Source organism: Lynx rufus, unplaced genomic scaffold, assembly GCF_022079265.1.
Source record: "Lynx rufus isolate CCGP_SWC_20201006 ecotype Redwood Valley unplaced genomic scaffold, mLynRuf1.p SCAF_13, whole genome shotgun sequence".
Lineage (NCBI taxonomy): Eukaryota > Metazoa > Chordata > Mammalia > Carnivora > Felidae > Lynx > Lynx rufus.
In genome coordinates, this window is record NW_025814827.1 from 37,555,449 (window position 1) to 37,582,500 (window position 27,052).

Here is a 27,052-nt window from a genome sequence, read left to right on the forward strand (position 1 = left end):
GAATGGCAGAGTAAAAAGAATACAGGGCAAGTGGTTGGAAAGGCACAGGCTATGGCCTGGGGCCAGTTTCCTCCAAACAGAACAGGGGGCATTCGATGGGCACTAGAACACTTTCCAACTCCAAAATTCCAAGGAATGGATGATTAGCCTTTGCCCCAGCTCTACTAGCTGTAGTCATTGATGGTAGAGCCTTCTGCAGGGCCAGTTCCATCTGTCCCAGAACCAATCTCGGTGAAGAAAGGAACAGTAGCAGTTCTGAGTCACAAAACGGATCTTCTACACACACACACACACACACACACACACACACACACACACACAAACACACGAAGCCAATCTTACTACAGCAGGATCAGATTTGACTCTCAATGCCTTTGGTTTATGGAGACTAACGCTCCAACCTGTAGTTAATTTTCTGTGGAGATGTTTTGAGTGTTTGTCCTGCATCCCATCCTGTTTGGCACTTCCATCCTACTTACAATGTGATTCTGGTGACCGGTACTGTGACCCCCAACTATCAGCCTCAGGGGTGGACACCTGACCCAGACTAGCTGATGAGAGTCCTTCCTCAGATTCATTACGGGACAAAAGAGAATCAACAACTTTTCTCCGAGTCTAAGGAATAAACAAACTAGCGACTGCCAGGGATCATCTTTGTTGCCTGAGAACAAAGCCAACACTTAAAAAAGCAGAACATAAGAGTGAGAAAAGAGATGCTGATGACATTATTTTCTGTGTTCTGGATTCTACACACGCCAGAAACAAACTTCTCTCCTTTGGATTTTCCAAGTATACTGCTGAACCAATAAGTTCTCCTTGTGTGTGTGTATATATAATTTTTCGATTAGACTTTCGTCACAACCAAAAGAGTTCCAGTATCTCTTCAGTGGCCAGGGTAGCAGACAAGCAGCAGACATGAGTTATCTAACCAGGGCCACGGCAAGGGAAACGCCCAGAGCAGAAAGACTACTATATAGTAGGTGCACAGAGTAACCTGTTGTCAAAGCTCCAGGGAGCGTGTGGTGTCCTAGCAGCATATATGTATGTCCACGGTTCTCTTCCCTTGGTCCCAGGGAGAAGCACACACAAGCATATTTAATAAGGGGAATAAGATGATCCTGCATCCCGACAATTTCCTCGGGAAGGAAGAACAGGACCTAATTCCCCATATCTCATCTCCAGTATCCTATTCCTGTTATTCTGAAAATTGTATCTCACTTTGTAACCTTTGGAGAGCTAGGAATTTAAATAGTTGATACCTTTTTTCTTTTTTTTTTAGAGAGAGAGAGAGCATGCGTGTGTGCATGCATGGGGGAGGGGCAGAGGGAGAGGGAGTGAGAGGACCTTAAGCAGGCTCCATGCCTGGAGCCCAACGAGGGGCTCGATCGTGAGGCCATAACCTGAGCCGAAATCAAGAGTCAGACACTTGACTGCCTGAACCACCCAGCCACTCCTAAATAGTTGATACCTTATGAAATACCCAACCAGGTCAGTTCTCTTTAGCCTAGATAATCATGTGTTTTATTCCTAGTCCCTTATTCTCTACTGCTAACATCTGCACATAAACACAACCTTAGTACTCTAAATCTCATCTGTTCCTGCTGCCGGTTCTTCACCTGAAGTCACAATCCCCCGTTTGTCACATCATAATCACTTCCCCAGCAGAGCATTACTGCTTCAGGTGGGGAATAAAGCAGCAGGAGCAGATGAACTCTTAGAAACAAAGATCCTAATTTTTTTACAGCAAAGGACATCCCTCACTAAGCCTACCTGGCTTTACAGATTATACCCTCCTGGAATCCCGCAGAGTAATACACGAATTCTAGAAAAGCACCCACATAAAATCTGCTGGTTTGTCATAAGGCAAGCCCAAACATGGGAGGGCGAGGTGGGGATAAAGCAAATGCCTCTCAGGTGTCAGTCAAAATAATTGTTAGCTTCCACTACCAGGGCGACATTCACTGGAAAGAATAAAATATCTCCAGAGCTATCCTTATTAAGCCAAACGTAATAAGAATTTGCACCAGTCAGTGGCTGCGGAAGCCACTAATGAAAGTCCCTCTGACCTGGAGACATGCCAGCCCACGGGGGATGAACAGTTTGTCTCCAGTCTTTGGTATAAGCTCTTTCATAGCCCCCTGACAGTGCAAACAGTCTTATTGTCTTCTCACTATTTTTCTTTCCTCCCCTGCCTCTTGTCCCACTATTTTCCTTTCCTCCCCTGCCTTTACCCGTGAGAAGGAGGCAGGGGGCGTGGGGGAGGGGGAAGCAATAATAACAAAACATGGCCTTATTCATCATTTGAGAGATAAAAGTCAAAACATCTCTATCAGCAGTTAAAATATGTTTTCTATTTTGTTGATATCTGAAATGGAACAAACCCTTAGCAGAGGGGATATGGATGATCACAGTGCTTGTTGGGTCAACCCAGAGTTTAAGAAGGGCTCCCTGTGAAGCCTTTCCAGGAGAGTGGAGTTCCGAGGGCAGAGCAGCATGGAGACCCTAGGCTTGCCTCATCCCTGAAACGCAACTAGGTCAGCAGCAAACCATTTTGCACGCCTAGGAAACTGATCTGGGGATTAACACAACAATCTGCATAACTTGAGCCACACAACTCAGCAGCAGGTATGTGGTGTGGGGAGGTGAGCTGGGGGAGAGAAAAGCCAAGGAAGGTGGGGCGCCGTTTTTATGGAGGGAGGACAGAGAAAGAGAAAGGGGGAGAGTGCGGTACATTGGGATCGTGCAAGAAAAGCACTCCCCAAAAGCAGCTGGAGAGAAGGACAAAGAGCGAAGGAGGGCACTTTGTGCCTCCGAGCCTAGGAGTGGGCAGCAGGTTCTTCGTGATCTTCTCAGACTTTAAATGCTGACCTATAAATGTTAGTTCTATATTAACTCTCCTTGGAAAGAACTGCCATGAACTTACCTGAAACTTAAACTTATCTAAAATTTTCCTGGCAGGCTCCATGTTTGATTCAACCTCTATTCCTGTGTTCCTAATGGTGCCTGCCCAAAGTAAGCACTTAAAAGACATCTGTGTGCCGAACCACCAAAAGCAAAGAGTGGTTAGTGTAGTGGTAAGGCAGCCAAGCTAATGAACTCAACTAGCCATCCTGGAAGCACATGGTGACAGGAAGGCAACGGTGAACATGAGCAGGTGAGTAAGTAAAATTCTATCACCACTTCAGGAAAAGCAGCTATGAGCCAGCAGCATTTTCTTCATATGTAAAGGGTAGCTCTTGAGTTTTAGTATAATCTGTACCTTTCTTTCAAATGTTTGATAGAAGTAGCATGACATCAGCCTTGAATGCAGTTATTTTCATTATCAGTATAATCAAGTGAACACCTACAAAGATGCCTGAGAGATGGAACTATGTTCTCAATGAGTTGGAAGTGGCATTGTGTGACATCACTGTGAGCACCCGAGGATACAGAACGCTTATCATCATCTTCACGCTAACTTGTGTAGAGATCACGTTCAACAAAAATTACTTGAAAAAGGGGCGCCTGGGTGGCTCAGCCGGTTAAGCATCTGACTCTTAATTTTGGCTCAGGTCACAATCTCGTGGTTCATGAGTTTGAGCCCCATGTCGGGCTCTGCGCTGATGGTGCAGAGCCTGCTTGAGATTCTCTCTCTCCCTCTCTCCCTGGCTCTCCTCAAAAGAGGAGAGTGTCCCGCACTCTCTCTCAAAAAACTAAACTTCAAAATACATTAATTAAAAAATTAGTTGAAAAGAATGCATGAATAATAAAAAAATTATAATAACTCTGAAGAATTGCTAGAAATTATCTGTATTCATTTGCTTATAGCCTATCTCCCTACTAGACCATAACTTCACGAAAGGAGGGACTTCACCTGACTTAATGTCTAGTTCCTAAGATAGTACCTGACTCAGTAACTTATTTTTGGAATAAATGAATAAATGTATGAATAAAACAGATTTTTTAGTTGGAAAAAGTAAACATTTATTCAACTTTGATTTCTCTGAATACAATGTACCTATCCGTAGAAGTGCAAATGGATAATCTATAAAATCGGATAAATCCATGAGTACACACAAATCTTCAATGAAAAGGACTCTTCTTTTTTTTCTTTCCAATAGTGCTGGGTTAAATCCTGTGCCACAGCAACTGCTCAGTATGTGATTATGGATCAAGGAAAGTAAAAAAATTATTAGGGTTCAGAGAAAGGTTATTTATTTATTTATTTAATGTTTATTTATTTTTGAAAGAGAGAGTGAAAGAGTGCAAGTGGGGGAAGGGCAGAGAGAAAGGGAGACACAGAATCCAAAAAAGGCTCCAGGCTCTGAGCTGTCAGCACTGAGCCCGTGAGATCATGACCGGAGCCAAAGTCAGATGCTTAACCGACTGAGCCACCCAGGCGCTCCCAAGGTTATTTATTTTTAAAAAGGTCAGATATAATATGTATTTTATAAAATTACATATAAAGCACAATGGGTGGAAAATTTTGAATGGGATAAAAAGTTTCGGGGAAGTCATAATTCTTAAGGAGGGTTAACATGTAAAATAAAGAATCCTTGTCTTTTGAGAGTACTGGTCAGATTAGAAACCAACAGAATGAGAAAGAGAGAAAGAGAGGGAGAGACCTTACTTTGGCTTATAAAAGATTCAAAGTATAACAAACATGTTTGTAATGTCTCTGCAACAAAATTCAAGATGTATACACATATAAACAAGAAAACATCAGATTAGAGGCTTATTTATATACCAATATTTTTCTCCAGTTCACTTAAAATGATGATCTATGGGGGCACCTGGGTGGCTTAGTCAGTTAAGCATCCGGACTCTGGATTTCGGCTCAGGTCATGATCTCATGGTTCGTGAGTTGGAGCCCCATGTCAGGCTCTGCACTGATACTGTAGAGCCTGCTTGGGAATCTCTCTCTCTCTCTCTCTCTCTCTCTCTCTCTCTCTTCTCTCTCTCCTCCTCCCCTGCTTGCTCTCTCTCTCTCTCCAAAAAAATTACATTAAAAAAAAATGATCTATCTAAGTTTACCAGGCAAAGTACTTTATATCTAATTAATCACTGTGAGGGGGTATTTACAAGGTAAAAGAATAGCCCATAACAATCTTTCACACAAGGCTTTGAATTCTCATGTTTTAACCTGTAAATAAACATGTAATAATTCAGCATTAAAATGCTTAAAGTGCATAGATTAAATTAACTTCTTTGTATGCTGATAAGGAGATGCTTAAAAACATAACATGGAGTCAGCTAAACATTCCATAACCCATTTATTTTAAAGATCAGTTAAGTATCACCTTTGGGTATGCTTCAATAAAATAATTATCTCTAGATCTTATAGCACAGAGAACTAGATGGGACCCATCAATATTAAGTCCCCATTCTGAACTTGTATGCAAGTGCTAATGACTCTTTGGCATGTTTCTGCATGCATGGTCTTTGTTAGCCAAGGTCAAACCAGTCTAACACAGTTTCCAGAACCAAGGGACTCAAGGAACCTGGAACTCAGTTAAGCCTTGGCTCTTCCTCCCTGTTGGGGTCTTCTAGTTCTCAGGAAGGAAACAGAAAAGCTAGGCTAAGCAAAGAAACGATGCTGAGGGCCTGACTAGCCATAAGCAGATGGTGCTAAGAGTAATACCAAGCAGTCCTGAAAATCTGGTGGCTTCAAAACAGTAAAACAGATTTGGCCATGCTATATTGGCCACTATCTGAGTGATCAATGTGACCAGATACTTCATAACACTATCAGAACTCCATAGTTCTAAGACGTATGTCATGATGATGCATCATGGGTCATCCATTCCAACGGGTTCTGAGCCATTATATAGTCTACGTCTGATTAGATTTTTTTCTGTAAGATGGTTTCTTCATTGTTTGCAGTTATCTTCAATGGATAGAACTAGGAAATATGGGTGCTACACACACACACACACACACATACACACACACATACATCTGTATGCATATTTAATTTTTTAATCTAAGCCATGAATTTATGCTTTTACTTCCAATATTTTTTATTAGATTTTAAAAGGTGATTTCTATCTAATTTACCCTTTCACTAGGCTGAACATTTCAGTTGTCCTTACATGAAAAACCTTGCTCCTTTTACATATTGAAATTTAATTCATTAATTTGAGGCCATTGTCCTAATTTATCAACTTTCCTTAGCCCCTATTAAAGAATATTTATGAGATCTCCCATCTTAAAATTATCAACAACCTTATAACACATTCAACTCCATTGTCCAGTTCATTAATAAAAATATTGAATACTAAGACTTAAAACAGACTTTTTGCAGGCTTGTCTTCAACATCCCTCCCCAGCTTGACATAAGACTATTTAATGGACTTTACTTGGTCAAATCTTTGTCCATTCTGGGACAAAGATCGTGGAATCCAATATTCTGTGATTTTTTTTTTCCTAAAAAAACCCCACACTATGCAGACTTAAATATCTACATACAAACAGATGTGTAAAATGCACACTTAGGTCTGTATAGAACCTTTACAAATTACCGCATTTACAATGGAGAAGAGGAATTAATTCACTGTAGAGTGCTTTATGGTTTCTGTGATCAGTTATCACATGTATACCCTTCAAGGCTTATTTTTAATGCTTCAGATGTTGAAAAAAATAACAATCTGTAGCAGGATCCTACATTGGCACATGAAAAAGACACATGGCCATGTATACATGTTATATTTTTAAAAATCACACTAAATCTATGGTGATCACACTAAATCTATCATATAAAAATAATAAAACCTTAATATCTGGCTTTCAAGGAAAACTATCCGATTCCACACATGAGACAAACATACCCAACATGAATTTTTCCAGCTACTCTTTTTAACATACAAAGTATCTTAGAGACAATATTTCTTGTGTTTCTTTTGCTCATCAGGCCTAGATTATGGCTAATACCTCATGACACCAAAAGTAATACTGCAACAGATATTAAAGCACTTTTTCAGCCACTTATTCTATAAAATATTAATTGCAAGCCTGTGCATGTGCTGTATAGACAGGGATTAGGTAACCGAGTTCCTGCTCAGTTCTAAATCAATGAAAGATAACGTGCACAGCATCAATCATCGTTCTCTCTTCCTTTAGCACATAGTAAGTGCAAGTGGAAGATTTTTAAAAATGTATATTTAACCACTCATGGAGATAATATAGGCTAGAGAGAATGTAAGTAATACTTACCTAGGAAAGACAGGCTTTTCTCCAGAAGCAAGTCTCTCAGCAGGACTTCATGCTCATGACCAATGGCACTGGACAGGTTAGTTAAGGAAGGTAACACAGGTGGAAGTAGATCATTAAAAAGAAAATGCTGATACCAGGTCTCTACTTTCAGATGAAATGGAAAGTGGAGGTAATCACAGCAACAATTTCCACACTTAGCCCACATCTCTAAGGAAAGAGATTTCTATACATGCACCCTCATTTAAATGGTTCCATGGAATTTTCCTCTTTCTGAAACATTTACATGCCTTTTGACAAATAAAGATTTGTAAATGGATGTGTACTTCGTCTTCTTTGAAAGGAGGGGGAGTCATTTTAAAAATCCTTTGTACTATGTTAAAAATCCCTCAATTCAGGTTAGTACATTTATTGAGCACTTACTAAGTGCGGCAAAGTATCCCAAATTTCTAGCCCCTGTTTCACTTTCAGCCTGCTGCTGGTGAGCTTCTGCGAGGTGGGAAGCAGAATAGCCAATCTATTGAGAATTGTAGGTACTCTGGAAGGAGGTCATCCAGCAAAGGACTGCGGGTTGGGGTGCTGGTACAGAAGCTGTTTCAAGTCTTTCTATAGTGTGTTCCAGTGTATCATATTATCATCTAACACAGAAACAGATACAGGCACATATAAATTCTCTGAGGGATTACTATGAGGTCGGCACTGTGTTAAGTGCCATATGTATGTTGTTTCATGCTCAGTTATTATCATCCTTATTTTACAGATGAGGACACCAAGGCTTAGAAAAGAATCCGCACAAGTCCACACGGTTAATGTGTGGCAAAGCGGAGGATCTGAATGAGATCTCTACGACGTCTTTGTTTGTGGCCTCCATACAACTTCTTGAAAAGTATTAAAATTAACTATGTGAAAATAATGGATACTAGCCAACGGTTCTTAAATACCATAGACTAAGCCTTGGTGCTAAACACTGGGGGTATCATCGTTTTTGTGGGTGAAGTCCTCAACAACTTTGGTTATTTTATTGTTATAGTGTCACAGACTCACTACATTCAGCTACTCATATATGCACATGCCATTTGTTTCCTTACCGTCTTAGTCGTTGACAACTCCATGCTGTTCAAACCAAAATGTAGGTGTCCTAGACTCCTACCTGTCTCTCACATTCCTCTCAGTTCGTCAGTAGCTCTTGTTGGTGCCAACTTACAACTAAGTATGATACTCGCCAAATTTTTACAACTTCCTCTGCTGCCATCCCAGCCTAGAATTTCTTTAAAAAAAATTTTTAAATGTTTATTTATTCATTTTGAGAGAGCGAGCACGCATGTGTGAGTGGGGGAGGGGCAGAGAGAGAGGGAGAGAGAGAATCCCCAGCAGGTTCTGCACCACCAGCACAGAGCCTGACGTGGGGCTCGAACCCACAAGCCGTGAGATCATGACCCAAACCAAAAATCAAGAGTCGGATGTTTAACTGACTGAGCCACCCAGGTGCCCCTCTTTTAAAACAAAAACATTTAATTAACAAAAAATTAATTCTAGTAGAGTTAACATACAGTGTTATGTTAGTTTTTGGTGTACAATATAGTGACTGAACACTGCCATACAATACCCAGTGCTCATCAAGACAAGTGCACTCCTTAGTCCCCATCACCTAGTTCACTCATCCCCCCACTACCTCCCCTCTGGTAACCATGAGTTTGTTCTCAAAGTTAAGAGTCTGTTTCCTGGTTTCTCTCTCTCTCTCTTTCTCTGTTTTCTTTTTTTTCCTTGGCTCCTTTTCCTTTGTTTTGTTTCTTAAATGCTACGTATGAGTGAAGTCATAAGGTATTTGTCTTTCTCTGGCTGGCTTATTTCACTTAGCATTATGCTCTCTAGATCCATCCATGTCCTTGCAAATGGCAAGATTTCATTCTTTTTATGGCTGAACAATATTCCGTTTTGTGTGTGTGTGTGTGTGTGTGTGTGTGTGTGTGTACGTGTGCGACACACTGAATCTTCCCTATCCCTTCACCTGTTGACCGACACTTGGGCTGCTTCCTTATCTTGGCTATTGTAAACAATGCTGCTATAAACATGGGGTGCAGGGATCCTTTGAATTAGTGTTTTTGTATTTTGGGGGTAAATACCCAGTAGTGCGATCGATGGATCATAGGGTAGTTCTATTTTTAATTTTTTGAGGCACCTCTATACTGTCTTCCACAGTGGCTGCACCAGTGTGTATTCCCACCAGCGGTGCACAAGGATTCCTTTTTCTCTATGTCCTCGCCAACACTTGTTATTTCTTGTCTTTTTGATACAGCCATTCTGGCAGGTGTGAGGTGGTAGCTCACTGTAGTTTTAATTTGCGTTTCCACTTGGGGTATCATCTAATTTAACTTTCACCACCACCACATGAGTAGGTACTACTCTTAGTCCCATTTTTATAAATATGGAAAGCAAAGTTCAAGAAGGCTGAGGAACTTGCTGAAGGTCCCACGGCTGGTAAATAATTAAATCAGAAATGGGACTTAGGGGTAGCTGGCTGGCTCGGTTGGTAGAACAAGCGACTCTTGATGTCAGGGTTGTGAGTTCGAGCCCCACGTTGGGTGTGGAGATTACTTAAAAGTAAAATCTTTAAAAAAAGGAATGGAAGTTGGAATTCTGCTATATTTTCCAAAAGGATGCGCTTGCACAAAGTCTGAAAAGGAGTGTAATCCTATTCTGGTACTTTGACTCTATCAAGTGCATTTGGCAGTAATAATCTAATTCTCCATTGGGTAAGTCAACATGGTCACACCGCTCCTCAGCTTACCCCATCATGCACTGCAAGAGTCCAATTTAAATGAAATAAAATTTATGCATTATTTGTTTAAAAAAAAAATTCCTAGAGAATCATCTGCCCTTTATCAACACATACAGGTTAATACCATTTAAATCATAATTCAAGAGATGAGGCCACTCATGTCCGCCATCAAAATGAGCCCCAACTCATAACTGCATTTTTCCTTCTGTTGTCCCCTCTCCCCACTATGCACGTGGCTGTGCTTATTTAATTTCTAACTGGAAAAAAAAATAAAGGAACAAATTTTCAAATCATAAACTTTCCCACATTTGCAGAGTCCACTGAAGACATCTGCTGAAGATCTCTCAATGGTTTCTCATTATTAGGGGCATCCCGCATTTTAGAACTAAATTATTTACTTCTAATCCACATAAATGCGCTCTCACTTTTATTGTTGTAAATTATTCACATCTCAAATGTTGAATCATGAAACGGAGGTTACTGATGGTACAGAAATGAAACCCACAGCATTTTAAGCTTCCTGCATCAGCCTCTCTCCTTGGTGCTCAATTTAGGTCTTTGTGTAATAGCTGGGTCCTGGAGTCACACTTTGGAAAGGTGAACTGGCTAGTTTCTCACACCTTTTGTGCCCGTGAATACATCTGTGGCAGGAAAGGTGTGGATGGACATGGCTGTGCAGGAAAAAATGTAGAAGACACCAAAAGAAAAAAAAGAAAGCACAATGACAATGTACGTACTCTTTGCTACCGTGCTTTTCGTGATGTCTTATTTGTAAATGACCAATTTACTTTATTCTACTTACACAAATGTCTACATGTAACATTTACATAATGGAGTAAAAAGATTTTGCACCTATTCTATTTACTAAATGTGTACTTTCTTTCTCACAAAATGATGTAATTTACCGACAGTAAGCAATGTAAACATTACTAAATTATCAGAACAACATACAAATAGCATTTTCGCTCACACGGAAAACTACTAATTTTTATTCAGTGTGAAATAAAGTAATTTCTGTGGATCCATCTAGGAAACATCTATGCAAGCATATTTACATTATACGAAACTGCTACTACCTCGGTGCAAAAATAAAATCAGTTGTCTATAAATTTCCCAGCTTGTTTTATTTTGTGTGGTGAAAGCAATCACCAATTTGAAATTTTGCAAAGACATGCTTCTTGATTATGCTTTTCTTGATATAAACATATAAAAAACACAAAGTCTAGAAAACAAAGCTTATAAAAACAGTAATTTTACTGGCAATAGGCATAATGGAACTGCAAAATTATAATCTAGTCAGTGAATGCAATTTATAGACATACATCATTATCTTTATCAATTGAAACCATGTACTACATTAAATTCTATTGGCAATAACACAGCCAAAAAAGGAAAAGTGAATGATGGCAAAAATGTAAAGAAAATACTCTGAACAGAATTTATAATGCTCTATAAGCAGAAAACACTTAGACTTTGTCTATAATAATACCTATTATTGATGTATGGCAGTGACCATGGGGCAAAACTTGTAAATAACCTCACAAGCCATTTTCTTAGCCAGCAATACAGCAATCTAGTTTCCCGTAAGCATCTCAACTATTACTGAAAAATAGCCTCCTGGCATTTACAAAGCAGTTGACTTCATACTTAGTCCATGCATATATAATTAGATAGTTATATTTAAAATCAATATGCAATCCTTCAAAAGACATTATGCTTTTAAAACCTTAACTTTAAATTGATTTTTAACTATTTTATGTGCTTTAAAATTAACATGTAATTCCGCCCCAGATACTCTGAGATGGTGTTAGTTGTTATACAAATGTGCTAAACTTTATCACTGTAGCAACATGAGGTTGGCACTCCTACAATTTCTAATGCTATCATTAATTTTATACTGAAAATAGAAGTATAGTTTCACTTTGGTCTAATAAAAAGGCAAGCTTATGACAGGGCTGTGATTTTATTAATTTAAACTACATTGGTGGTGGGGGGGACACACTTGAAGAATAAATATATAAAGGACTATAATTTAGGTAGTGAATATTCTTACAAGAGGGCTCTGTTAAAAGATTGTTTTTCAAAGGTTAACTTTATAAAGAAAATGAGTTTCTTTACAAAAATTTTACGGAGTCTAAGACTTTGTGAAACAAGATGGGATATTAACACACACACACACACACACACACACACACACACACACCCAGGACTTTCAACACAAAGCTTCCTGATTAGTCACACTGAGTCTCAAATAGTCATAGTGCTACCCATACTCACAAAACCTATACTAGGAAGGCCTTTTACAGTATTAAGAAATGTGAGACACATGGACTCAGGTGGAATAGGATTTTCATTTAAAAAATTACTAGTTGTTTACTCTTTAAATAGCATTTTTCCACCAAGGGGTATCAAAATTCTCAGCATTGCCACAGTACTGCTAAAGGTATTGGTGGATAACGTCCTACTTCATGAAGTAGTGAATGTTTGCTCAAATCCCGTTTCAAGAAGAAAGTATTAACTCTTTAGTAATCTCTTGTCTCTAATGAAGAGTGACTGGACACCTGTTTTTATAGCCTTAAATCAGTCCAGAGGGAAAAATTAGCTTGGTTTCTCTCAAACTGTTTATTAGGGATCCAAATGGCAGCCTGGGCTGTAATCAGCGTTTAAGCAACAAGAATCTACTGCCCTTTCAAAAGCGATGGCCTCCGTGGCATTTTAATCACTTCCTCCTTTAACTCCAGGCTCCACATTTATTCTAGGGAACTCAACTGAATTTGGCTCATTTTGTATGGAATTTCGTTCTCTCTTTTTTCAATGTTCACTGGATTGGTGAGAGACATTCCCAGACAGTAGGCCACGTGCTTCTTGATTCTGTCCCTTTAAACTCCCTGAAAACGAAGCAGTTTGAGATAACGTGTGAATGTACAACTGCTGAACTGACAGCCTCCCGTGGCCCATCTGATTTTCCTTAAGCTGTAGAAAAGGATGGTCTGCAGTGACCCTCCAGTTGATTGAATGTAAAGTAGAAGGGTATGAAATGTGTTTTGTGAAGCAGAACTTTATGTCAGGTTAAAGCTAGACACATCTCCTCCACTGAGTCTGAGCTCGTCAATTGTGCACCTAAAATTTTATGGGAAAGGATACTGTTTGATGCAGTCTACCAGTGGTCCATAACAGCAGTCGTTCACAATGCACTGTGGATAAAACACAGAAGGGGGTCTGGGGTGACTATGAAAAGGGTTACCGTTAACTAGTATCCTAAAAGCAGTCATTATTTTCCTTAAAAAAATAAAATAAAATAAAAAAACCCAGCTATCAAAAGGCTGTTAAGATTTAATCACAGAAAACAAAAATCGCATGCTTTTTATTCACTATAAAAGCAAGCTATTAAAAAGTGAAATGCTCTTCTCGCAAATATTGCATTGCCATTTATGGTGCACCCTGACCTCAGTGATAGTTTATGATGACAGTAATTAAATGAGGTTTAAAATCCTTTACTCCGCTAGGCAGATAGCACTGCCACTGAAAATAGACAGCTGTGATTAATACCTGATAGACCTGATTTGCTAGAACTCCATCTGGAATCTGAGAAGGGTCCCGTAGCATACTATTTATAACAGACTTGGAGGCTGTAGGAGAAAAGAGATGAACTGTTAACAGTCAACATAGTTCTAATGCAGCATGAGGACTGACATGTACCTATATACACACAAACTATGCAAATGAAAACATTACTGATACTAATAATTTTTTCCTTTTTTTTTAATCGAAGGGAAGCTTTTAATTAGACCATTTTGCCAAGTTTATAAGCCACACTGCCAGATTTGAAGATGACCTAATTTTTCCAAGGTAAATTAACAAGTACAGACCTAAAGCATATGTCTCCTTGCAGATCAATTAGCTCTGGAAAAGCCCGCTTGGAGAAAAAACACAACATGAACAATCAGAGAAGAAATATTTACCTTTTGCAGGTTAAGTATTTTCTAACAAAGCAGATGTACATGGAGAACTTAGTGAAGGCAGGTCGGATTTCAATGATGTCAATAAAAACAACTTTTAGCCACGAAAGCATCTCTGAATTCTAAACCTTTCTAAAATAATTCTCATCAATTGCCACAAAATATTATGTCCGGGTCCCAGATGAGAAAAGTAGGTAAAACTGACTAACAACTGAAGGAAACTTAAGGAAGAAAAAAAAAAAAAAAAAAAAATATATATATATATATATATATATATATATATATGTGAATTTTTATCCCAGAATATGCCTCCTCATATCCAAGTGTAAATTAAATTGACCTTACCCCAGGAACTACTACAGAAGAAAGGCTAGGGAGGCATCTAATGAAGAATGCTCTATCAGATCATACCCTTAGCAAATGGAGGCAAGAGATCTGGCCCTGCGGTTTTCTGTAGGCATGTGGAAGCCAAGATAACCAGAACTCCTCTTCCTCTGCAAGGGAAGAAGGCAAGCCTCTAAATTAAAACTAAGTCAAGTGCTGCCTAGGAATCAATCCTTCCAAGTCCTCCAATGGGATGATTCCCAAACATCCAGCAAAACGGCTTAGGGTCTATCCACACAAACACAAACTAAAATGCATAATGGATAATTCTCTAGTTAATAGAATGAACGCAGACCACAGATCAACATCAATCACACGGAGATGATTTTAGTTTTTTTTTTTTTTTTTTAGATTACTATGTTCTTTATCAAGTTCAACACCATAAGAACACTGACAGATATGATAAATGTTAGTAAATACTGTGTAAAGAAATAAGGAAATTACATCTTTTTCACTTAAGCACAGCACTGAGTCCACAAAGAAAAACATGCAATATGCTTTTAAAAAACTATTTCCTATTGTTTAATTATTTCCTATTCTGCACACTTATAACAACGTTTACATACTTAGCCATTTGTAAACATGTGTTTGTAACTGCAAGTGTAGAAGCCATATCTGGAATCCTAAAAAGAGCATCATCACCAGAGTAATACTAGCCAGCCCTATCTCTACAACTAGCTCTTCAGCCTGGGCAAAGTTGTGGAACACGGAACCTCTCAGGCTCACGGTCTTCTGCAGAAAATGACAATATTATCTAAGCGGACCACCTTCAACCTTTCTCGTGTGTCTCTGGAGAAAAAAAGCAACAATGGCTGCCTTGTTGATGTTGTCAAATTTAAGTGATAGCAAGAACTGAATCAGGGGCACCTGGGTGGCTCAGTCGGTTAAGCATTGGACTTCGGCTCAGGTCGTGTTCTCACAGTTCGTGGTTCGAGCCCCGTGTCGGGCTCTGTGCTCATAGCTCAGAGCCTGGAGCCTGCTTTGGATTCTGTGTCTCCCTCTCTCTGCAACTCCCCTTCTCATAGTCTCTCTCTCTCTCTCTCAAATATAAATAAATGCTAAAAAAAAATTAAAAAAAAAAAGAACCAAATCAAAGTTAGGCATTTGCTTCACATAAGCTTAAGTTAGACTTTATTATCTCTGTAAAAAATGACCACGGCTATGTGGTACAAATACTGGGAAAATGAAACAGCCAATCTTGTCATTGTAAAAGAATAGATTATTGCAAAAACAGTGTTAAATAGATAGTAATGCACCTGCTAACTTCACTCGATTTTCCCAACTTAATTCTAAGGCCTGGCCAGCTGGAGGGGACCAAAGCAGTTGCTCAAGCATTTGGTGACCTTCTCTGAGGGTTCTCTCTCTGGTTGGCCCCTCAGTTACCAGACAGTAATGACAGACACATTTTTTTAAGGTACCCATGATGCCATACCATGTCTCCAAGAAACAAGAGCACCTTCCCCACATGTACTTGGTTATAACTAAGATGTTCTACTGTTTTTTTTTTTTTTTTTTTTTTTTTTTTAAATTTTTTTTTTCAACGTTTATTTATTTTTGGGACAGAGAGAGACAGAGCATGAACGGGGGAGGGGCAGAGAGAGAGAGGGAGACACAGAACCGGAAACAGGCTCCAGGCTCTGAGCCATCAGCCCAGAGCCCGACGCGGGGCTCGAACTCACGGACCGCGAGATCGTGACCTGGCTGAAGTCGGACGCTTAACCGACTGCGCCACCCAGGCGCCCCGACGTTCTACTGTTCTTACACCATATAAGGAAAAGATTATCAATCTATAAATGGCCAGATAACATGATCAAAAGTTCTATCCTTTGGAAAATTACTGACCGCATATCAAACTGTATGATAACTCAAGGCAAACCATAGATCAAAGGCTCTTTTTTAAATAGAGGAGAGAAGGGGCACCTGGGTGGCTCAGTCAGTTGTGCATCCGACTTCAGCTCAGGTCATGATCTCACAGTTAATGAGTTTGAGCCCCATGTCAGGCTCTGTGCTGACAGCTCAGAGCTGACAGCTGCCTCGGATTCTGTGTCTCCCTCGCTCTCTGCCCCTCCCCCACTCTCACTCTCTGTCTCTCTCTCAAAAATAAATAAATGTTAAAATTTTTTTTTCTTAAATAGAGGAGGGAAAATACTCTAGGAATAAGAAGATGAAGTCACTTATTTTGTGAGAGAAGAAAAGTAAATATTATAGAAAAAAGAAACTAATGACATCGTAATTTTCTTCGCAATATAAATTTTTTGAATAGTGCTTATCAGAACTAAGAATCATAGCCAATAAGTTCTTTTTTTATTTTAAAAAAATTTTTTTAACATTTATTTATTTTTGATACAGAGAGAGACAGAGCATGAACCGGGCACAGTCAGAGAGAGAGGGAGACACAGAATCTGAAACAGGCTCCAGGCTCTGAGCCATCAGCACAGAGCCCGACGCGGGGCTCGAACTCACGGACGGCGAGATCGTGACCGGAGCCGAAGTCGGGCACTTAACCAACTAAGCCACCCAGGCGCCCCAAGTTTTTTTTTTTAAATAGCCTGAATATATTGAATAGAACACTATTCAAATCAGAGAAAGCTTGCGAGAACAAGTCAATCATTTTAAATTGAATACTAAAAACTATGTATTGAATCCACATTCATTTTAAACTCAGTAAAATGTCTTTTCCTTTTCCTATTTTTTAGAGCAAGACAGAAAGTGATAATAAATAGGGAGTCAAGGCCTTGGCCACAGACCCAGGATATGCTTGGCCCCCATTTGCAGATTTTAGCACTTAAGCCTCATAAAAGTATACCTGTGTCTCAGATCCAACCCAGAGAGTGCAAACTTACTTTTACACACATACGCTGAAGCTAAGAACCGCCAGAGGGGTGAGCAGTATCAAACAGGTAAGGAAAGGCAGTTGGACAATCCTGGGATGGCTAAGAATAAGAGGGCTCAAGGAAGCCAGGGCCTTTCATACAAGCTGTCCCTGGGCCAGCTACTACCTAAGCCCACGTTGCATCCATCTTTTTTGACCATATGTAGACAGGAGGCTTAGGTCCTCCATAACCTTTCCTAGATGCATTCATCTGTTGATTTTACAGTTCACCCCTGTCACTGCTTCAATCGATTGCTAGAATTTCAACTTTCTACCAACCACGTATAAGGCAGGAACGCATGAGTCACTTGGGGCTACATGCACAAGGATAGGAGAGAACTGGTACCTGTTAAAGCATGCTACAGAAGACAGGCAATAGGCAATGTCTGGACTAAGGCATAATGCTGAAGATTATGATCTGCTTTCTGTGTAATATTTCTTTTATTTTTTTAAATTTGTTTAACCTGAGAGAGACTGAGACAGCACGTGTAGTGGAGGGGCAGAGAAGAGAGGGAGAGAGATAATCCCAAGCAGGCTCTTTGCTGCCAGTGCAGAGCCCAATGCAGGACTCGAACCCACAGAACTGGGAGATTATGACCCAAACTGAAACCAAGGGTTGGAGGCTTAACTGACTGGGCCACCCAGGCACTCCTGCTTTCTGTGAAATATTTCAAGAGCCAAAAACAACAAACATCCGTGCACCCACCACTCTGACTTAATGTCTGGATCTTCAATTAAATTTACCTTAGATAGTCTAATTTGTGTAAATTTTTTTATTTATCAGTCTTGCTAGAGGTCAGTTCATTTTTCTCGTATTTTTAAGAAACTAAATTTTGGTTTCATTGATTCTCTCTACTGCTTCATTCCTTCCAATTTCATTTAATTCATCCTTTTGTCCTCATTATTTCTGGCTTTCCACTTTGAGTTCATTGTATTATTCTTTTACAGACTTACTATCTTTGTTATATAAAATTTTAATCTTTTATTTTAACATATACTTTTTAAGGCTATAATTTTCCCTCTAGATTCTGCTTTAACTACATGCTCCAAGTGTTCTTCTTATTTATTTATAAATATTTTATAGCTTCCATTATGATTTTATCTTTGATCTATAAACTATTTAAATATTTATTCCAAATTTCTAATTTGACCATATTGGTCAAAGTATGTGATGCTTATATTCATTTGGGAGTATCCGTTTGACTTCCTTTGGTGTTTTCATTTGCAATCAATTTTTATAAATATTTTACAGATCTTAAAAAAGAATAAAGTTCCTAATTCTCAGATACAGGGTTCAGTTTTGTCTAGTAGGCCAAGATTTTTCATTGTATTATTTAAATGTTCTATATTCTTATTTTTTCATTAATTTTAAACAGACCCATATCTAATCTAATCATAGCTCTTTTGTAATTCTGAGTACAGTTGACCCTTAATCATATGGGGGTTAGGGGCACCAACCCCCTGTGTGGTTAGCAGTCCCACATATAACGTCTGACTGCCCAAAACTTAACTACTAATAGCCTACTGTTGATAGGAAGCTTAACTGATAACATAGTCGATTAGCACATTTTGTATGTTATATGTATTACATACTATATTCTTACAATAAAGCTAGAGAAAAGAAAATGTTAATAAGATCATAAGGAAATGAAAGCATATTTACAGTACTACACTGTATTTATTTTAAAAAATCAGCATATAAATGGACCCATGCTGTTCAAACTCATGTTGCTCAATGGTCAGCTATGTAAGGAATTTAGAATGCACTCACTCCAATCAGGAAGCCCCCCTTCCCCATAAGCCTGCATGTTATTGTGTCTATTGTTTTTATCTAACCACCTTGTTGGTAAACATTAAGTTCTTAGTTTTTGTGATGGCTAATTTTATGCCAACTTTACTGGGCCACAGACAGGGTGCCTAGATGTTTGACCAAACGTTATTCTGGATGTGTCTGTGATAGTGTTTCTGGATGAGATTCACAATTCACATATGAATTGGAGTAAAGCACATTGCCCTCACCAAGATGGATGGGTTTCATCCAATCAGTTGAAGGCCTGACCAGAATATAGAAGATAAGTTTTTTCTGACTGATTGCCTTCAATCTGGGACATCAGTATTTTCCTCTGGACTCAAACTAAAATACTGGCTGCTCCTGGATCTCAAACCTGTAGGCCTTTGGACTGGAACTAAACCATTGGCTCTACTGGGTCTCCAGCTTACCTACTGTAGCACTTGGGACTTTTCAGCCTCTATTATCACATCAGCGTATTCTTTATAATAAATCTCTCTCTCTCCATATACATATATACATATACCACACATAACTGGTTCTGTTCTTGAGTACTCTAATGGTCTCTATTTTTTTTACATGTTTGATACTTACTTAGATTTATGAACATTTGCCCATTTCCTCTTTCAGTATTGCTTTCTGAATTCAGCTCTCTGCTTTTATATTCAATATCTTTGCTAGTAAAGCACCTATGTATTCATTCTTTCAGATGGGACCAATGAATAGTAAAATCTCTTAGTCTTGTTTTGCCTGAAAATAACTTATTTCTCACTTTTGAATGATAATATAGCTGGGTATAGAATTATAAACTAAGAGTCATTTTATTTCAACCCTTTGAAGATATGAGTTCACTGTCTCTTGACATTTGTTATTGATAAGAACTCTCCTGTCAGTTAATAATAATCCCCATAGAATTAATTTGTCTTTTATCTCTGGCTCCTTCTAAATTTTTCTTTGATATTCAACAGTTTCATCACTGTGTACCTGGATATGGCTCTTTTAATTTAAGTTTGCTTGGAATTAGCTGTTTGATGAACTTATGCATATATACCCTTAACCAGTTTGAAAATTTTGAGCCATTATAACATGGGCTTCTATTCTCTCCTTCTGGAACTCTTATATTAGACATCTATCAGAAGGCCTTATTACTGTCTCCTATGTTTCCTACTCCTATAAAGTGTTACTTCTTTTCTATTCATCTCTTTTGTTATATACTAAAGATGCTTTCCTTACAGCCATCCTAAAATTCACTAACTTTTATTCTAATTCTTCTAATTTTCTTCTAATCTTTTTTCTAATCTAACACTTCACTCATCTAATGAGGTTTTCACTTCACAGTATCATTTCCAAATTTTACTGTTGTTTTTTTCCAAATCTATCTGCTCTTTTTTCACATTAATTTCTATTCTTTCCATTATCTAGTTAGTTTTTAATTTATTTGATCAGCTTATATAATTTTTTTGGTTTTAAAATGTCATCTTATAGATTTTCTTATCTCCAGTTCATGGTATGCAATTTCTCTATCTGCCTCCCTACCTACCTATCTTCTATGTAACGTAACGTTACATAACATAACATAACATAACATAACATAACATAACATAACATAACATAACATAACATTAGTAGTGTTCTCCTCACTTGGTTTGTAAATTGTTAGTATGAACTTAATTTCAGCAAGAATTGTTTGACCTGCACTGTGGAAATAACCATGACAGAGTAGTTTCATGTTTACTTTTGCAGAGACCAGTTTTCTTACTGATTTCTGAACTTGGGCTTCCTGTACTATAAACAAGAGCCCAGGTTTAAACTCAAACCCACAAATGGTGCTGACCTATTTCTAGTTTCTCTCTACAAATGCCCCACAACTCAAGACCATATATAGGAGGCAAGCTTCCTCATCATTTTCTCCAGGCAAGTGGAATTTCCCTAGTCCTTTCCCCATGGTTTGGGCTGTCTGTGGAGGCTCACTTCCAGCTCATGGTTGTGCATCTTTCCCTCTGGGGAATTAAAATCTCAGCCCCAACCCCTCCTGTCCTTTTCTAAAGCTAACAACTCTACAAAGTGGCCCTACAAAGTGAGAGCCCCAGTTTACCAATCTGAATATACATTCTCTCTTCATTCCTTACAACTAGAGACTGAATTCCTTTTGTTTGAACTTGGTTTTGTATTTTAAAAGATTTTTGTTTGTTTCTTTCTCCATTTATGTCTTTGTTATGGAAATATGGCCCATCAACAAAAAGCTCCTTCTGCTATGTTGCTGAAATTTTTAGAAACTTCTTAGTAAATTCCAGGGAAAGCCTGTTTCCTTGTTAATTTCTGTGGAGTTAAAAGTTATTTAAATATATAAAGAGAAGATCCTCTTGACAAATTGGAGCCACAAACAACAGAGAGAAGGGCAGGTGGCCAATAAGTGGGTAGGTTGTAAAGCGGAGCCACCTGTGTCACCTCCAAAGTCCGCTCTGCTGTGGAGGGTCTGGCTGGGCCAGAGAACAGCAGGAGGGTCACTGGTGGCTAGAAAGTGAATTGTTACCCTGACTCCTCCAAAGGCTGCTGCCATGTCACAGGCCGAAGTACCATGATAATCGTCAAGCTTCACAACTCGTTTCTGCGGTTTGAGAATCGGTTCCATTAAACTCTCAAGTATAAACCCATGTTTTTGGAGGGGGAGGCTTTAAACAATAAGCTCTTAACATGCTCATGATTTGGCAGTTTAAGCTGGCTTAATGGAGATAGCTTCTCTTAGCGTGACATGGCTTGGAGTGGATTATCCGGGTGCTGGAGGGTTCCCTTGGATCACGACTCACTCACACGTCTGGCAAATCTGTGCTCACTTCCACCTCAGCCGGAACTACAAGTGAGGCGCCTTGATTCCTCTCCATGTGGGCCTAAGGTCTGCCTGAACTTCCTCTTGACAAGAGTTCCAAGAGCAAGCACCCCAGGGAAGCAGGCAGCAGCTTACAGTTCCTTGTGACCTAGCCTCAGATGTCACACAAGACCAGGTTTCTTTACATCTTCCTCAAAAAAGGAAAAAAAGTGCCTTCTAAAAGCAAGATGAACTTGGAAAACTGTGCAGTCTGACACTTTCAAATGGAGAGGCAGCATGGAACAGGGGTTACTAGCTGAGCCTACAATCAGGCAGACTGGCCTGGTTCTCCCACCCACTAGCTCTATCATCTCAGCAAGTTAATTAATGTCGGTGACCCTCAGTTCCCTCATCTGTAAAAGAGTATAACACCGGTGCTTACTTTGCTGGGCTGTTGTAAAGATGAAATAAAATAACACACGAAGCGCATTTAACATGCTCCTTCAGACTTGGGCAGCTGAAGCTGTCATCCTATTGCTTTGGCTGAGTTAGATCATGGCGCGGCATGCATTCTGCCTCTCAACAGTGCATTATCAATACATACGTCACTCATTACCTTCTACTGTCAAGAAGGTAAAAGAAGAAAGACTTCATGAGATATGTATAGAGTCGGGGGGCTGTTCTTACCAAGTATATGATTGCCACAGCCTTGGAGAGATAGCCAGAAGTGACTCTGTCCAACAGGCAAAATTGGACAATGCCAGATTGTCCCTTCTTACACGCCACCCCTGCCACGCCCCTCTATGGCAGTCAGGGCACAATGCGGAATCCCATCTGTCCTTGTGAAAGAACCTGGGAGAAGTCCTTCACACATTTGTGTGTATTAGCTCACCGTGCTCTCACTCCATGGACGGGGGGTGGGGGACAGCGGCTGTATTTTAAATCTTGTCTATCACCACATAAGGTTTTTTTCCCTTACTTCAAGCACCAGCAATCAAGCACGTAGAGACTTTCCCCCAAGTCACTGACATCATACCCATCTTTATAACTCTTCCTTTCCTTGGTGGAAGCTCAAATAAGCAGTGAACTACTGCTGAAAGGAACTGGGGCAAATAAGCAGCTACATCCCCTATGCTCTGAAGGTCCCCGGAAATCCTGCCCGCTGCAAAGAGTGCCTTTTGACTAGGTTACACCTGAGGTAAAACCAAGACCAGACCATATCTCGTTGGGGCCTCTGATCTAAGGTCACAAGTAGGTTGAAGCACAACAGGTGAGCCAGCATGGGGCTGACTGTGTACTGGCTGGCAGCCAGCAGGAGGAGAAAAAGGATGAAGTAAGAGACGGATGCTACTGCGACAAAGACGAGACGCGCCATGTGGAAGGAAACTGACGTGCAGACAGACAGTGCTGTGAGGACCTAGTTCTCCCTCCAACAAGAAAATACAATCGTTGCAGTTAAACAGTTTGCGGGGAAATGCAGCTGCTCCCAGAGTGCACCAAGAGTTTGCCTTTTCACGCGGCTCCTGCAGAGGCTGGGCTCCACAACAGCTAAGCCTAAACTACCAGCTACAATCTAATCTCTTTAAACGCTGGCTCAAGGCCTTTGGCCATCCGGGTTTAAAGGTCCCAGGTTACATGTCCATGGGAGCTGGCCTGCCAATGTCTTTTCTGGACATTTTGAATATTGCCTGTGGCCTGCGGGAGCTTCCTTACTCTTGCAGTTGGAACTATTTCCCCTGGACAATTCCAGGCAGCCCACTAGCTCTCTCGCCGCACAAAAGTGATCTCTAAAGCAGTCTAATCCCATTTGACAATCTACATAAGCACTACCTTTTAACATGAGGGAATCTTATAGGGGCAAATTAAATTTTGCTAACTAGCACATAATCATGTAAGAAATAACTTCAACTACAGTCATCAAGTAAAAAAGGTATCATGGGGATGCCCGGGTGGCTCAGTCAGTAAAGACTTCGACTCTTGATTTCGGCTTGGGTCATGACCTCACAGTTCGAGAGACAGAGCCCCACCTCGGGCTCTGCGCTGACAGCATGAAGCCTACTTGGAATTCTCTCTCTCTCTCTCTCTCTCTCTCTCTCTCTCTGCCCCTCCCTTGCTCGTGTGCATGCTCTCTCTCTCTCAAAAAATAAATGAACATTAAAAAATAACATAAAAAACAAAATGTTTCAAAGAAGTTATTATGTAAAGGCCAAGAGGAAGATGTCTCTAAAACATGAGTCTACACACTGATCAGATTCTTGTTTCAGGCCACTACACACCATCAATTCTTATGCCATAAACATACACTCAACAAGTATTTATTAAGCATCTGGAATACACTTAATTCCACCCCTCCTACTCAGCCACCTCCAATTCTACTCTCCAAATCTGGAATGTTCTTTCTTATCTTTCCCTCAGCCAGTTCAATTCTCACCTCTTGCAGCAAAATTCCCCCTTGTTTCCAATCTACTTGCTCTCCCCTACCTCATATAGGGGAGTGAATTCATACCGTCTCCCAATCATTTGGCATTTGATTACACATTACTTTGTCATCTGTTGACAGAAGATTGATCAAGATGCCAAGACTTGAAACCATGACACGCTTAAAAAAAAAAAAAAAATCTGGACACCTGGGTGGCTCAGTTGGTTGAGCGTCGGACTACGGCTCAGGTCATAATTTCATGGTTCATGAGTTTAAGCCCCAGATCGGGTTCGATGCTGTCAGTGTAGAGCCCACTTAGGATCCTCTGTCTCGCTGTCTCTCTCTGTCCCTTCCCTGCTCACGCTCTCTCACTCAAAAATAAATAAAACATTAAAAATTTTAAAAATCTTAAGGAAAAAGGGATGTTCAGCACGATATAGAAAAAAAGATGTTGCATTTTCTTAAGGTTATCTGTAAGTATCTGAGGGCTTTTTCATGGAGGATTAAGTTCAACCTCTGGTCACCCCAAGAAGATAAGAGATAATTTTTACAAGTTTATTACTGGTTCTGAAGGTAGAAGGTTTCAGATTTCAAGCTTGGCTTTCAGTGGTCCTATGTTGGTCTGGTCTACATAAATCCTGCTTAACCTTTTCTTTCATTATAGCCCACCGAAGGAGATTTTTTAGACATTTTTTCCTTAATTTTCCCCCTTGAAATTTTAATGCCACAGGTATATGGCATATCTGTTAAAGTGATACCACTCCATTTGAGAACACGTGGCTCATGTGGAGGACTAAGGAACAGTTTATGTGACGTTGCTCAGCAAGCTGCTTAACAGCAGAAATATTTCTGTTATCATCTCAAAGTTGTTCTACACGAAAGAGTTCCTCCACAAACTGCTGAATGAGTTACTAATGAACTACTCAAAATTCAAGTCCTGCCTATATTCCCTACTGTTACAGTAATTTTTAGTCCAATGGATTTGGCTTAATTTGAACTTTTCCCATTATGGATGAGTAGGTCTCAAAAAAAAATAAATACACACACACACACACACATATCTTTCAGAAAGTTTAGACTAAAAACACATAGGACACAATGGGTCCTTAAATGTTGACAACATCTAATGCCACGTCTCTCAAAGAGGAGAGTGCTTAACGCTGGCATAGGCATGTGAAATGACTTTCTGAGCATACAAAACATTTTTTTCTTTAGCAGTTATGGATTATTTTTATAAGTACTTTCTGTGTATGGCAAGAAATTCTAGTTTATCATTTAAGGTAGAATTATAAATTTCCTTTCTAAAATAGAATTAAATGACACTTAAAAATTTTCAAATACATATAGTATATTTATTATAGTACATGTGGTACAATGCAGATATGGAAAAACTGTAAATGTACCCAAATTTCTAAAATTTCAGAAACACTAGTTTAATATTTGTACAAAGTCAGCCGAGTATTCAGGAAGGTGGGGGTCACTCAGTCTACCCTACAGCAAGTTTTCACTTCTAAAAATGAACAATAGCCAACATTTACTGAGTGCATACTGTATGCTAGGAATCATTTTAAGCTCTGCACAAGTATTAATTCATTGAATGCTCAGAATATATCTCTAAGGTGGCTATCCACATCTTAGAAATGAAGAAATTAAGACATGAGGAATTTAAATAATTTCCCAAAGTCCCACTCCCAGTCAGTGGTGGAGCCGTGATATAAATAAACATAGTCAGTTGGGATCATAATTACCAGTCTGTTCTTCTTCAGCACTATTCCCTCATGGTTTTCAAAAGTAACCGGAAATGTTCTAGATTAATGCATCATAATTCCACAAATAACTCAAGTTTTCCAATGGTATTCCTCCTCCCTCTTAGGCCTCCCTCCAATTCAAATATTAGCCATTACAATTTCAATACACTTAGGGGCGCCTGGGTGGCTCAGTTGGTTAAGCGTCCGACTTCGGCTCAGGTCATGATCTCACAGTTCCTGAGTTCGAGCCCCGCATCGGGCTCTGTGCTGACAGCTCAGAGCCTGGATCCTGCTTTGGATTCTGTGTCTCCCTCTCTCTCTGTCCCTCCCCTGCTCATACACTCTGTCTCTCAAAAATAAATAAACATGGAAAAAACTTTAAAAAACAATTTCAACACGCTTAGTGTTCCAGATAGAACAAATATACGTCCACAAAAAGAAGCTGAGTTCTCTGGTCCTAGCTTATGGGAGCTCAGCACATCAAGTAACACTGACAGTTGAGTCACAGGTGAAAAGAAGGCTAGCTCAAGGTCAGGGGAGAAAGCTGATAGCAGCAAAGACCTGCCAAAATTTCCTGGGGTAGCCAAAAACCTGGCAAGATCACAAATATATATAAAAAGAAAGAAAAATGGATGCTTCTATAGGTGATACCACAGTGGCTGCTGGTATGACCAAGTTTACCTTATTCAGTGAGGCAGCAGTAAGTCTCTGCTTTGCTAGCTGACTTCGAGAAGCCTCTCTTACAATTCCCTCTGGTAGCCTGCTCATTTATATCTCTTGTGTTTCCATTTGCTGGCAAAGACCCATACCCCATCATGGTGTCTGCCTCGGTGCATAATTAGAAGGCAGTTAATTCTAAGTCATTAAAAGTGTTGCCCAGGATTGGAAGGATTCATGGAAAGGGAGAGAGTACGCAGGGCATGAACATGTGTACTTTTCTGACAGGCCCCTAACCTAATGAGAACAGTACAAACTAAACTTCAGATTTCTTAAATTTTAGGAGGGGGCAGATGGAGAAACAGAGAGGAAATTTTAAGATAACTTAAAAAAATATGAAAATTCACACACTTTCAGTACAGTGAAAGAAACATTTCCTGGGAACTAAGCC

The 27,052-nt window shown here is 39.6% G+C and overlaps 1 protein-coding gene across 1 annotated transcript in view; it reads right to left on the bottom strand.

Annotated features, from left to right (window-relative positions):
* The window catches only part of CDIN1 (CDAN1 interacting nuclease 1), a 216,681-nt gene that overhangs the window by 111,332 nt on the left and 78,297 nt on the right, over positions 1 to 27,052 (bottom strand). The window contains exons 6-8 of the mRNA XM_047075343.1: positions 13,517 to 13,596; positions 13,112 to 13,161; positions 7,192 to 7,259 (exon numbers count right to left, since the gene is read on the bottom strand). Coding sequence (XP_046931299.1) covers positions 7,192 to 7,259; positions 13,112 to 13,161; positions 13,517 to 13,596 — 198 coding nt within the window. The remainder of the gene's footprint in view (positions 1 to 7,191; positions 7,260 to 13,111; positions 13,162 to 13,516; positions 13,597 to 27,052) is intronic.